The sequence below is a fragment of the Dermacentor albipictus genome, chromosome 4 (genome assembly GCF_038994185.2).
Source record: "Dermacentor albipictus isolate Rhodes 1998 colony chromosome 4, USDA_Dalb.pri_finalv2, whole genome shotgun sequence".
NCBI lineage: Eukaryota > Metazoa > Arthropoda > Arachnida > Ixodida > Ixodidae > Dermacentor > Dermacentor albipictus.
Window position 1 is genome coordinate 94,528,135 of NC_091824.1, and position 13,845 is coordinate 94,541,979.

A 13,845-nucleotide genomic window follows, 5' to 3' on the forward strand; every position below is an offset into this window, starting at 1 on the left:
CCATACAGCACGAGGGCACAGGTTCAACTACCGGTTACGGCGGTGGTACGAAGATACGGAAACCCTTGAGTACTTTGATTTAGGTTCGGGCTTCACAACCACGAGTGGCAGAACCTCTTGACTACCTAACGAACCAGCTGTATAGATTTTGGACTGAAGGCCTCGGCCTGTAGCCTGGGCCACCGACTTGTAGCTAGCTGAGTTTCAAGCAAAGCCAGTGCGTAGCGGCTTCTTTGCAAGTTATTCGCAGCATCTACGAGGAGCCCACCTGGAGCCTTCGACCATTGTACCGTCTCTCGTTGCCTCGGTGAGGAAGAGGAAGGCAAAAGCCGCACTCACTGCACCGTGCGCGCATTCTGTAGAAGAAGAAGAGCGAGGCATTCTAGCGCAAAGTGTGACAAGGCAGATCTTTGTCACTGCGCGCTTCGGCATGGAAGCTAAGGAAGAAAAGCAACCCGAGGAAGTCAAGCCCGAGAAGGAAGACGCGGAAAGCGTAAGTAGCGGCTCCTGCTTGGTATCACGGCCAGCTTGGTATTCCTTGACCTCACTTAAGGTAACCTCCGCGAGGTACACAGGGGTGCATCTATTTTTGAACATCACTACGCTTGGTATCACGGCCAGCTTGGTATTCCTTGACCTCACTTAAGGTAAGCTCCGCGAGGTACACAGGGGTGCATCTATTTTTGAACATCACTACGTCTGCATGAACTCGACAATCGGACAATAACGGGTGGACTCCAGAAGCCAGGCTCAGACCGCAGGCTTTGACCGCGTTTACACGAAGCCCTAGCTGACGGGTCGAGATTGTTGCTACCATGTTGCAGCAACCTGTGTCGAGGCGAGAGGTAGCAGGGCGTGTAGGGTTGATTGCTGCGGGCAGGAAACCGCTGATCTGACCCTCCCTGCGTTTAAACGCATGCTCGAAATTGGTCGGGCTTGGTACACCGTGCTGTCGGACTGGCTCAGCCTGACCGGCTAGCGTTTACTTGAGCCTGACAAGCAATTCGCAGCCCGTCAAGCCGACTTGACAAGCTTGTGTAGAGATCACGTAAACACCTTGAACCACAGGCATTAAAGTTTGGTTGCTTTTTCCTTTTGTAAGTGTTTCTGTAAGTGACTGTGGAGGAGCGGTTTAACCATCGAGCTGTAGACTCGTTTGTTATCGAGAGGCGAAATGAAGCAGCATTTTGCTCCTTCGAGCTTCAAATCACGTGTTTCTAAAAGACACCGAACACTTTCTTCGCTAAGGAAGAGGTTCAGCAGCCCAGGGAAGAGCTGATCCTCTCGGCGAGCGCTCTAGCGGTGCTCGCCTTCGAGGTGGCCGTGATCACTCTCGTGGTCATGTACATCCTGATCACCACGCCGAGCAGGTCGCCGTTTGTGGAGTTCATCGAGCCCTGCCTCAACCTGAGTTGCTTCCAGCTCGACCTGGAGCTGCACACGTCGATGAACCTGTCGGTGGACCCGTGCGCGCACTTCTACGAGTACACGTGCGGCCAGTGGGGCGACCACCACCAGGGATTCGCGGACCAGTTCGACCTACTAGAGGTGAGACGTTGCGCCACATCGGGTGCCGTTCGATGCCCTCTGGAGGACATGCGTCCAACGTAAAAATGGCATGTTGGATCGTAAGGTTCAATAATTTTACTGGTGAAGTTAAATGACCTACATTCTCGTGCCGGCTTTACCATGAATTCGTTAATTCGCCGATGAAAATAACGCGTTAATGACAAGTAACAGCGCAAAGCGGCAGAACGGCTTAGCAACCATACCCCCGTCTGCCCTGTCCGTGTTTCCTTCTTTTTTTGCACATATTTTATTTTTTACGTATTTGCAAAGAAGTTTCTAGGGCATGATAAATACGGACAGCAGGCGCGAGTCAATCGCACTAGCGAACAGAAGAGCCACAGCGAAGGCTACTCTGATGGCGTAGCGTCTGTTTGTACAAAATTATTCTGACGGACTCCGAGGTAGGAATGAATGAAAACTTCATTAACGTTGGAAGGTTGTGTTAAGCTTTGGAGCCGTAAGTCCAGGGCTCCGCTGGTGAACCTAGAGGCACTTCTGGGCGCAGCTCACCAATTGGCGTTAAGTCGTGCTGCAGCTTGACGAGAATGAGCAGTTGCGGTGTAAGGGGTATCCGAGGTTGGACAACAGGTGAATAGGTGGTAGACACTTCAATTAAAGGACGTAAGAGATAGCAAGTAAGAAGGCAGCCTAATTTCGGTTTCAACTTCTGGCATAGCAAGCACATCGGCTGAACTCGTGGCTTCAGCACCCGGGCTCGAACCTACAATGTTTTTTTTTGTTCGTAGGGAAGTTTGCCAGCGACTGGCCTCCTTTGCTAAATATAGGCCCAATATACAGGGTGTTTTTTTAGACAATGCAGATATTTTCTTTCTTCAAAAAAAAAAAAAAGCTATAAGCGCGCCGAACATGGTTTTCTTGCAGGCAAGTCGCTAGGCGATGCAGACATAGGGCGCTATAACGTAAAACTATTCCAAACTTTTCTATTCCAATTCTGCTATCAGCCCTCCGCGATTGGTCAAGAACTTTTTTCGACCACCCCCCACTTCACCTGTCTGTCATGCGACGTTACGAAAACCGCAATACCTCCCCATCTGATATGATGTGTACACTGATTATGCATGATTTGACAGAAAAAAAGAAAAACAGTTATTTCTGATTCGACCCTTTTCGCCATTAGCCCTCGGCTATTGGTCAAAAGTTTTCGGGCTGCACCCACTTCACCTGCCTCTCACGCGACGTCACAAAACCGCACGAACTCACCGCGTCAAAGTGACGTGTATGCGATAAAGATGCAATAATATGCCGAACAAAACTGAATTTTTTTCGGAATAGCCGCAGGCTGCCCCGTTCCGAAAGGAGTGAAAGATGGCTGCCGCCGATCGCTGAGACGCTGGCTACTCGCACCTGCTGAAGAGCACGGGTGTATTTGCGTATAATAAAGCTTCTTTCGGGACCGTGTAACGTTTTCAAGCGCTTTCGGCAGGTTTCCTACCTCATTCTGCCAACTCTTCTTTGCTGAGGGTCTGTTTTAGCGTCATTCTTAAGCTTCCGTTGCATGCCGCCGCGATTTTCGACCATCCACCACAAGCTAAGTAAGGGAAAGCCGACCAATCGCAGACGCCGGCACCACCTTCTTCATCCGGTTATCGGTTTTCAATGCACTGGCTCTGCCCCAGTGAATCCCTCTCCACTTCAGCGTTCTCCTTGCCTCTTGTCAGCCGATTAGATACGACATGCCGCTCAGTGTAGGCAATGTTATTCGTTTTTCAAGCAAACAAATGTTACCTCCTATGAACGAGGAGAGCGTTTGATTGGTCTCTTCAGACAAACCTGTGGGTGACCGCCCGGTGCTTGCGTCGGTGGTAGCGCAAATTTGACGTCAGGAAATTGGAACAGAAACATATTGGAATAGGTTTACGTTATAGGGCCCATACATTGTCTCTAATAACTTGAGCTTCACAAGGCTAATTAACAAATAATATTAAGCAATTTATGTATTAGTGCCCCAGGAGCAACCGTTAAATGAAAAAAATTGAAGACAGTCACATTTTAACGTGCCATAATTTTTTAGAAACCTTGGAAGTCGCAGTTAATTCGAGCTATGATGGGATTTCAGCGGTAAATCCAGGCAATATCGAAACCGAGCGCCACAGCGCAGAAAAGGCGGCCCCGCTATCATATCAGACTGAAACGCCCCGTGAGGACAAGCGTGAGGGAGGTGGAAACCGAACGTTTCGGCCAATCACGGAAGCCACTGATACGGCATTCTTTGCCTGGCAAGTATGTGCACGGCTGTGTGTCGGGCCAGGATTCGCTGCGCCTTGCTGTCATTCAAATTTCGCCCCACCCTTCCTTACGAGGGCGTTTCCATCTGTCGCGCAGCGGTACGCACTCAGTCCCGGTACTGCCTCCATTGAGCCTTGGAATTTGATGACGAACATCACGAATTAGGTACGATTTTAAATTATTGTGTTTTACGTGCCAAAACAACGATCTGATTATGAGGCACTCCGTAGTGTGGGAGTCCGGAAATTTCGACCACCTGGGGTCATTTGGTAAGATTTTAAACATCTTTAAAACATGGATGGGCATGAAAGTGTCACTGCCTGCAAATTTCCCATTTAGACAGCTGCGCCAGAGGCAATAATAAAAGGGTTAATGAATAAATTTTCATTAATTATTCTTCTGAAGCTCACGTTATTAGCGGCAAAGTGTTGTCGCTTAGCCTAGGAAGTGGTTTGCAAAAACGCGACGTTCGCTCCACTCATTACGTTTTTATAAAAATTCTGTATGGTCGAGCAAAATTCTAGCAATATACTGTATTTTGTTTGTGAATATGGGCTTTGAAATTCAGGATAATTTCGCAGTGGGCTACTTGGTTTGACATATGTAACACCGTTGCGCAGAGCGACGAAGGGACAGGACTTAAGCGGGAAAACAACGCACGACACCTAAGTGCGAACTATCAACTGGTTTATTTTTCAGCGAACGAAGCTTACTTACGAAGCGTACATATATCCTACACGCATGCGCAGGGGTGCTCTTCCCGGCCTCTTCACATGCTAGTGAAGGGTCGGTGTTCGGTGATGAGAAATGCTACCGATGCGTATAGGTCTATTGTGAATGGTGGGGTAACGTTCCTTCACACGTAACAGCCAACCGCATCGCGAGTTCACGTAAAAATGAAAACGCTCGACTAAAGTAATGTCTGACTTCGACCCCTCACCCTCCCTTCCGCCTTTATGTTTTTGTTACGTCTTACTCGTTTTCAATAAACAGCGAATACCCGCCGTGGTTGCTCAGTGGCTATGGTGTTGGGCTGCTGAGCACGAGGTCGCGGGATCGAATCCCGGCCACGGCGGCCGCATTTCGATGGGGGCGAAATGCGAAAACACCCGTGTGCTTAGATTTAGGTGCACGTTAAAGAACCCCAGGTGGTCGAAATTTCCGGAGTCCTCCACTACGGCGTGCCTCATAATCAGAAAGTGGTTTTGGCACGTAAAACCCCATAATATAAAAAAAATTTTAATAAACAGCGAATGCAACTTATTGGGGTTCAAGGGGACCTATACGTATAACATGTCTCTACATTTTGCGTACCTTGAAGCAATCCTCATACACATTTCATTTTTTTTGCAGACCAAGGTCTCCAGCTTGGTGAAGCACCGTCTGATGGAGGAGGAGGCAAAGCTCGCGGCTGGAGGCTCCTCTCATGCCACTGACCAAAGTGCTGCGCACTACCTGTCGTGCGTAGACGTCTACTCTAAACAGGGCGACACGTCGTCGGTGATTAAAGAGCACGTGTTCTCGAAGCTCGAGGAAGGTTTCACAGACCAAACGAAAAAGATACCTTCGTCACTGCAAGAAACGCTCAACCTCCTGGTACACCTGTCCCTCGATTGGAACTTGGGTATTCTCGTAGACTTGATGATCGCGCCGTTCCACAACAGCGCGGCGCAGCAACAACAAGCGCAGGACAAAATAATCATGCATATCGATTACAGCGATAGCGTCCCGCTGTGGAAAATACACAAGGAGAAGTTTCTTACACCGGAAAAGCTTACGCGTTGCTTCCTAGACTTCTCGAGCTTGTTTTCGAGCGGGGACGGGAAGGACGTCGATGTAGCGGAACTAGTCAAGGTCGACGTCTCCCTTTCCACAAAATGGAGCCTGGCGTCCTCCTCTCCAGAAAGAAAGCCAAAGTACATTCAGGTAAAAGACATACCTTCTACGAAGCTGAAAGCTACAGACTGGCTGTCGGCGCTTAACGGGCGCCTTCCACAGGACGCACAGCTCACCGAGGATAGCGACTTATACGTAGGCGACTTCGGAATGTTTGCCCTTACTGAAGAGGTGCTCTCGGAGGGCGAGTTGAAGTTCTTCTACGCACTCGTTAGGTTCCACGTAGCGCGACTCCTCGCGCCTTTCACTTCGTACAAGTTGATGCTCTCCGTCCTGGGAAATCCGCCCAATACCCCGGCTGTTTCGCAGATCGTCACGAGGGTGTGCGTCGCCGCTGTTGACCGGCTCTTTCCGTTTGCGTGGCCGGTATTCGTCTTCGGCGCCAACATCACGGGCGAGAAAATGAAGAAGGTTCAGGCACTGTACGTGGAGTTGAAGGACAAGACGAAGACGGCTCTGTCTTGGCTCTCGGACGACGACCGGCAAGCCGCCGAGGCGAGGCTCGACTCTTTAATCCCCGTCGTCGGTTGGCCCGAGAAATTTAACGACCCGAACGAGCTGGCCAAGCTGTATCCGCAAGTCCAGGATAAAAAGGCCGCCTTCATCAAGACTTACCTGACCTCCATCGAAGCGCTCAACGGGAAACGCAAATCCGACCTGGCCGCCGGCCAAGGAAGCACGCATCCGGAAACTGAAGGCGACAATCTTCGGTCTTTCGAAGCCACCGCGATGTACTCGTTGCGGCGTGGCAGTTTGTACGTCTCGCCGGCCATTTTGTTCGAGCCGTTCTTCGTTCAGGAGAGCGACGCGTTCACGTGGGGGTCCCTGGGCCACGTCCTGGCGCATGAACTCTGGCACGCTGCTTTCGGTGACTTCACTCTCGGCCTGTCGCCGGTGACGGACGTGGTCGTCAGCGCAACGCGCTTTAACAAGCACGCGTGCGTCTCCCAGGCCGTGCAGGATGCCGGGAGCGATGCCAAGACCGCGTCCTTCTCAGCACCCGAAGACTTTGCCGACGTCGTCGGTTTGCAGACTGCGAGCTCTTCCTTCGCCAGTAGCAGCGACATTAGCGAAGCGGGCACTGTTGGTACCGCGGGTTTTACCCCCGAGCAGCTGTTTTACATTGGCTCCTGCTTCAAGTGGTGCGCGCAAAACGGTGACGCTCATCCGCTCGGTTCCGTGGCTAACACGAAGCCGTACGTGCGATGTAATGCTCCCATCATGATGACGGCTGGCTTCGCTGAAGCGTTCGAGTGCCCCGTCAACAGTCCCATGACGAAACTTCAAACCGCTGAGCACTTCTGCAACGAATCGAACTCGGGAGATCGCCCAGCTTCTCAAGCCATAAAATGACTTGGGTTTGTTTGCTCGAGTATTCAAAGCTCTTTTCTTCATTCTTCTTTATTTTTTTTTGAGCAACTCTTCTCAAGAGCAATTTTGCGGACACCGGTCCTATTAAGGTCGGTGATTTATGTGCTGCTGATGCCATGGATATTGTAATCGGGAAATAAGAGTCGCGAAATGTCTATCGAAATCAAAGGAAAGAGATTTGCTTGTGTACCTTGAATCTTAGGTAGGAGATGCAGCATAGATTGCGAATGCGTGAAATCACTTGTGCGCTAGAAAATGAATCTTACATCGTAATGGTTTGTCTCTAAAAGCCACAGTACGGGCGCTCATAGATGTAATCTGGTTGAAGAAACGAAATCGCTATTTAATTTTTCTTGTGACCACGTCGCAACACAGATAAGCTCACTATTAGACTGATGCATTTTCCAATGTTGTATCTGGTAAAGTATTTCCAAATGTCATGGCTGATTGATTGCTCTCAGACATTCTTAGTAACCTGCTTTGTTGACAGTGTACATGGGCGCGAGGATAGACTGCACGTAAAAGGTGTACAAGCACTTCTGCAAACGTCCACGCCGTTTTAAGGAGTGTGTGGGGCTTGTGTCGATTCGAGGTATGGGCGAAGCACTCTTCACCGCGCTTTTAGTCTTGCGCGCGCAACTGACATCAAAATGCATAGACGTCTCAATGAGGCTCTCCAAGAAACATACCAGCGGGAATGGAAGCCTAGATGTTGCAATAACTCTTACTGGGGTGCTAATATGTCTGCGTATGTCACGTAGTTTGTCTAACAAAGCGTCGATCTATTCATGAGCTTGCGTTCGCATTGAACAAATTCGAAATTCATGCACTCTGTCGACACGTAATTTTCCAGCACTCAAAATTATTCCTGTAGCCACATGTGCCTGTCCGGCAAGGAGGGAGACAGAGGAGTACTAACGCGGGTTTTAAGGTGAAAATTGGGAAAGGATGAGCATGTAAATTGTAGAGTAAGATCACAGCCGACAGTGCATGAGTGAGTTCTTAGTAAATATTTATGAAAAATAGTTGTGGTCATGACTACTGTTAATACTATTTTTTGATTGATTTACATGAAATACTGGCGCTCTCAGTGAAGAGCACAGCAGGTGGGCAATACGAATTGTTGCACATTGATAATCATGTTTGAAAAGACTAGCATTTTAAACATGCGCACTGTACACGCACAAAAAAAAATGGAGCACATCAGCCGGGTTAACATTAAAACCCATTATAAGCAATAAATTGATTCCTAAGCAGTTTTCCATGCAAGGAACATCAACGACGTAAATAAATGCTTAACATTGACAATCATGCGCGTTCTGCAGGCGCGAGAAAACAGTCAAGATATAACGAAGAAAAAAAAATATCGACAGAACTTTCGAAATAAAAGTCGCACAAAAAAATTTATATTTTGAGAACGTTCGTGCTGTGCAGACACGAAATCTGAAGGGCAATCGCTGGGCCACATTTACAACCTGTAATAAAACATCAAATGGCCTCCTAAGCGGCTAGCCATGCAAAGGAAATGAACACCTTACATAAAACTTTGGTACAATCATGCAAAATGTGCGCACACTAGAAAATAACAAAAAGAAAGAAACAAAATATCAAAGCAAGACCACGCACGGGATTGCATGCAGTTAAACAACGGAAATACATAAAATAAACAAACAAGTGAAAGTACAAGAACGAAGTGGTGTGCACTAGCATAAACAATTTCCTTCATGAAGAAAACCAATACCCTTTGGCCGCCCACCACCAGCAACCATTATTATAAGGCATAAATTTCTTTATTTAAGAAAACATAAATAGTGTTTAAATGAAAGTACGTGACCAGTAATGACGATGCTACTAAACGTTGGGAGTAATTTACAACTTTGCACTGAAAGGGGATAGTGTGGCGTCGTGTGTGACGCTTGGATTTAACTGATTTTATTCATGTATCGTAAGTGGAAAAAATGGTTGCCCAAGTTTGTCGGTGTTGAAACAGTACCCTGTTAGAACATACTTATGTTTGTGACGAGTTGGGCGCGACTGTGAAAATGCGACATATTTAGACACATCTGTCATGTAGGAACGCTGCAGAAATTGGTACGAAAACTTGAGACGTGCTTGCATTGCCCATGTGGATAGTTTCTTCATGCCAGAGGAAGCCCGAACGTTTGTCGGAGTGTCCGTGCGTTTATACTTGTTATACACTTATCTTGTGGCTTTGGGCTGTATTGGCACCAATTTCGTTATACCAGTTGGCGAATGAGGGAACCAAGGCGTGCTAGCATATTCTGACGCTGGTCTTACAACTATGGTCTATGCCAGTAGTTGTAAAAACACGGGCGCCATCCTTAAACATATCTTTACATAGAACAGCTTAAGTAGTGCGGCTGGAGTGATGTTTATTTTATGGTTTATTTATTTATTTGCACAATAATTCAGGTCCATCTAGGCCCAAGCAAGAGGACTAAAAGTAAAAAGCAAGACAAAGAAAATTTTTACATGTATTTACAGAGAAAAAAAAACAAAAACAAGTCACAGTCAAATGATAAAAGTGTGACATCGCTAATTCATTTGTTCTAAATAATCAGTACGTCTTAGTAATGACAATGGTAGAGTGTTCCATTCACTATTTGTACGAGGGAGAAATGAACTTTTGAAAACGTCAATTTTGCCTGATGAGAAGTTAAATGTTCTCAGCGATGATTTCTGGATAGCCGTGATGCTAATGGACTGACATTTTGGTTAGGCTGCAGCAAAAATTTGCTGTTTTTGAGGAGAAGATGAAACCTTAGTTTCAGAAATTTCCGTGGAAGTTGCAATGTCGGGACGCCATGCGTGTGCATGGGAGTCGGGGATGAGTCAGATCTACGCTAGTTAGAAAAAAATAAACCTAATTGCTTACCGTTGAACCACTTCAAGAGCGTTGATATTGTATTGATTGTGGAGACCTCAAATGGTGCAAGCGTATTTAATTTAGGCCCACTTGGTTTTGGTTAAGACACACACGTTGGCAACATGTGTGTCTCATCTGAGGTCAGGCGTTGACGTACCGCCTAAACACTTTTGTGGTTCCCCATTTGTTACTGGTGGACCATTAATAGTGCAAGTGAATTGATACGGGCTATGTTTGCGTTTTACTGTTATGATTGCGGATTTTTTTCGCATAAATGAACATTTGCCAATTAGCGCACCTCTCTACTAACTTGGCGAGGAATGCACCGAGCTAAGCTGTTAATTTTCTTATAAATAATGCAATCGCCTGCGAAGAGATTGATACTACAGTCAGTATTTGCTGTGACGTCATTTATGAAGATTACAAATAATAGTGCCCGTAGGATAAAATCTTGAAGAACTTCCGAAGTCACAGTGACTGTTTCTGATGTATTACCTTGCTAAATCATGGACTGTGAACAGCCTCTTGAAATATTTTTTATCCACGAAAACACTCATTTGATTCTTTCCGATTACACTGTTACTTTTGCGAATAATTTACTATGGTAAACGTGATCAAAGATATTTGATAAATCAAGTCAACCCATGTCTCTTTGACCGTGTATGTTGATGTCAAGTGTGAGGTCGTTAACCACCTCCGTTATCTGGGTAATAGTTGACAAACCACTACGAAATTCACCCATACTGATTGGGGGACAAGAAATTTTGTTGCTCAAGAAAGAGAGTTATGCACTTTAGGATATGTTTTAATAACTTACACGACGTGCTAGTAAGGAATGCTACGAATATGCTACGAATATGCTACGAGTATTTATGCCTGAACATAATATTCGGACAAGTATAATTACGTATTTTTGTGGGCATTGCTTACACGGCGATTATTTGCGGCAGCCGTTGTAGCCTTCTCCAAGAAGGCAGCTCATTAAGATACCTCTTTCATCCCAATTTTAGCACCGAAACAAACTGAAAATAGGACTCATGGGTAAAAATTTTCTTAACGCATAGTTGGGGTCATATAGATTGCTGGAAAACACGTGAAGAACGAAACAAGAAGGTGCGTATAAAGCCTCATAAAATCACATAATAACGCGAGCACCTTAATGATATGAAATGAAATCAGCCCTTTCTGTTCATATCTATATGTGAAAATGGGTCGAATCATAAGGATGCAGCATAGCCTTCGTGAAGCGAGATGGACAAGCCCGGATCCCCGTAGGTCAACGGCCTTTCTTTTCGTTCCCCGGCATGAAAGAAGCTCTACCGTCCGAGAATTCAATTCGTTCGCGCACCAAAAACGCGCTCAGATCGTTCGAGAGCTTAGGCATGCTGGCTCGTCGGACGAGTACCACACACTCAATTATGCGTCAGTTTTCCATGAAATGTGTGCTTCGCGCTCTGGATAGAGAAAGAGAGAGAGAAAGAAAGAGGGAGAGAGGCGCCTTTTGAATTTCGCCATCGGATCGCAGCACGTTTAAACCATGCGAATTGTTTGGTGTGACAGCTGACTGACAGGTCGTGTCAACAGATGCGGAAATTGCCTTATTACATAACAATGGAGAACCCAGCTCATGAAGCTCGCATGAAAATGCAGTAGAGCTTGTCCTGCTATTTTTCGTATGTTTTAATGCGTCTGCACCCGTCCGCCGCTCTCTGTTTGTTTATTTCTGCCGCAGAACAGCTGTTTTTTATTTCTTTTTTGGTTACACTAATATATTTACGTCGGCATTTGCCAGCACAAAGCTTTTCGCTAGAGCTGTTTACAAAGCCGGGTGACAAGGTCGATACCAGAGTAGTTGCCAACATTTTGATTGTGTTTCACCATAGGAAGTAAGGGACGTTTTCACTGCTCGCCTATAACTTGCGTCGAAACGAAAACGTTTCAAACAAGCAACTCTCTTTATTCCTGCTTTCCTAAACAAGAATTGAGATGCACGCCGACTAGCAAAACCCGAGTGAAATCTTCTCTGCCGCTTGAAAGTACTTTGAACTACGAGGCAGCCTCGAGCGAGAATCGAAAGTTTTGCTTACACAATGCCTTTCACGCACCAGGGCTTACATCGCCCCTATTTCCAACTGTCCATTATAGGAGACTTCAAACACAAATACAGACTAGCGCAGAGCGTAGGCGTGGTCCCTGTAACTCGCTTTGTCCGTACAAGCTAACGCCGTATACTTTACATTTGTAAGCGAGGATAGTACGCGCTGACAATGTGCGATGTGGCGCGTAAACACACGAACCGAACCCCGACGAACCTCCTCCGTCGCCAGTCTGAACGTCAGCGTTTTTGATGCGTGAAGCGAATGCTGACAGCGGGTGGGCATTCACAACCTTTCGGAAACTGCTGTGAACGTCACTTGGCTGTGTGTTCTGTGACATCCCTTTGCTGCATCCGGTACACACTACAGTACCCTCGGGCTGCTATGCGGGATCCGCTACTGATTTTGCAGTAGCGCCCGGGTGCGAGATGAATGCAGCACTCGCTGCGAACTCACTGTGTGCGCCTTGTACTAACGTCGGGGTCTTTTCCGTCATAGCTTTCAGCGCCGTTCGTAGATAGTGATTGGTTTTAAAGAGCTGCGACAACCCGGAGGGAGGGTGGGGGGTGGGGGGGGGGCGAGGTGCTTTATGGAGCTCAACATGGCAAGAATAACTGGATATATAACTATATATAACTAACTATATATAATATATATAATAACTAACTATAACTAACTATATATAATAACTTATATATAACTATATATATATATATATATATATATATATATATATATATATATATTTGGCATGTTCGCCCGAACGGTGCGGCATTGCTAGCGATAGCAAAATATTAGACAACTTTAGGAAGGTTGCTTGTTTTATCAGCCCTGTAAATTGCAGTAAACATTTCATTACTAATTAATTTGACAAGTAAGGTTTCACGCGCACACAGGCCAGCAAGAACGGATTTCAAACGATGATCGCGAACACTCACCGTCACACCACTGGCCTGATAAAGAGCTGGTCTCGGGGAAAAAACGCTTCGGGCTGTCTTTCGCTTCAACGCATGTCCGGCGCTTGAGATTACGCGAACTCCAACACTAGGTGCGCGGGAAGCTGGCGCATGTGAAGCGATTAACCATCTCGGTTCACCCAAGCTTTTCACGTGCCGCAGATTACCTCCAGAATATGGCGCGTGTTCCGTGTATGCATTCAGCCACGCGGATAGCCACGTGCAACCACGGGTGGGGTAGACACGCGCTCAACACCTCCCCCCCCCCCCACCTCCAACCCCCAACCTTAGCGCTCGTTTGATCACGTGACCTAGAACATTGGGCATGCATGAAGAGAATGTGCATCAGCCATCATTTTTTTTTTCGGCTCACGCTCACATGATTTTCCTCGCATCCACAGCAAACGCTGTGTGGGCCCGATCTTACCGCACTTGGACATTAAGCGGAACCTAGCGGCAGTGCCGATGCCGATGAAGAAAATTCGACTGGAGTGGCCGTTTAATCTATCGCAATAAAAGAAAATGCTTCGCCCCGGGCCTTCCCACGCGCATTGATATCTCAGTGCGGACCAGACCTCCCACTCCTTATCTCCCAAGGCGAGGGGTTGTGTTAAGAAGGAGGCGAGCGGGTGGAGCATTATCAACAGCTGCAAGTATGGCCTCCGGCAAACATGCAGCCTTCAGCTCTGCTTTACCTACTGCTCTCGTGCGGCTGTTCTCGCAGACCCACCTCATCTCTTACGGAGTTCTCCTGAACTGCGCTCACGAAGGTGCCACTAATTAAGGAAAGTCCAACTACATTGAAGGCGCCCACCTGACTACG

The 13,845-nt window shown here is 47.0% G+C and overlaps 1 protein-coding gene across 3 annotated transcripts; it reads left to right on the forward strand.

The window, feature by feature from the left end:
* Positions 1-356: 356 nt before the first annotated feature.
* Positions 357-7,581, forward strand: LOC135919983 (endothelin-converting enzyme 2-like). 3 transcript variants are annotated; one of them, XM_065454012.1, is made up of 3 exons: positions 357-493; positions 1,249-1,548; positions 5,170-7,581. In XM_065454012.1, the coding sequence occupies exons 1-3, from the start codon at positions 431-433 to the stop codon at positions 7,063-7,065; spliced, it is 2,259 nt and encodes a 752-aa protein (XP_065310084.1). In that variant the 5' UTR covers positions 357-430; the 3' UTR covers positions 7,066-7,581. The 3 variants fall into 3 exon arrangements, with proteins under 3 accessions (XP_065310084.1, XP_065310085.1, XP_065310086.1); XM_065454013.1 differs by having other exon boundaries at positions 368-493; positions 1,253-1,548; XM_065454014.1 differs by having other exon boundaries at positions 387-493; positions 1,371-1,548.
* The last annotated feature ends 6,264 nt before the right edge of the window (positions 7,582-13,845 follow it).

Coding starts and splice junctions, on each gene's coding strand:
- LOC135919983 (XM_065454012.1), top strand. CDS start 431: ATGGAAGCTAAGGAAGAAAAGCAACCCGAGGAAGTCAAGCCCGAGAAG. Junction 494..1,248: donor AGAAGGAAGACGCGGAAAGC/GTAAGTAGCGGC, acceptor TTCTTCGCTAAG/GAAGAGGTTCAGCAGCCCAG. Junction 1,549..5,169: donor ACCAGTTCGACCTACTAGAG/GTGAGACGTTGC, acceptor TTTTTTTTGCAG/ACCAAGGTCTCCAGCTTGGT.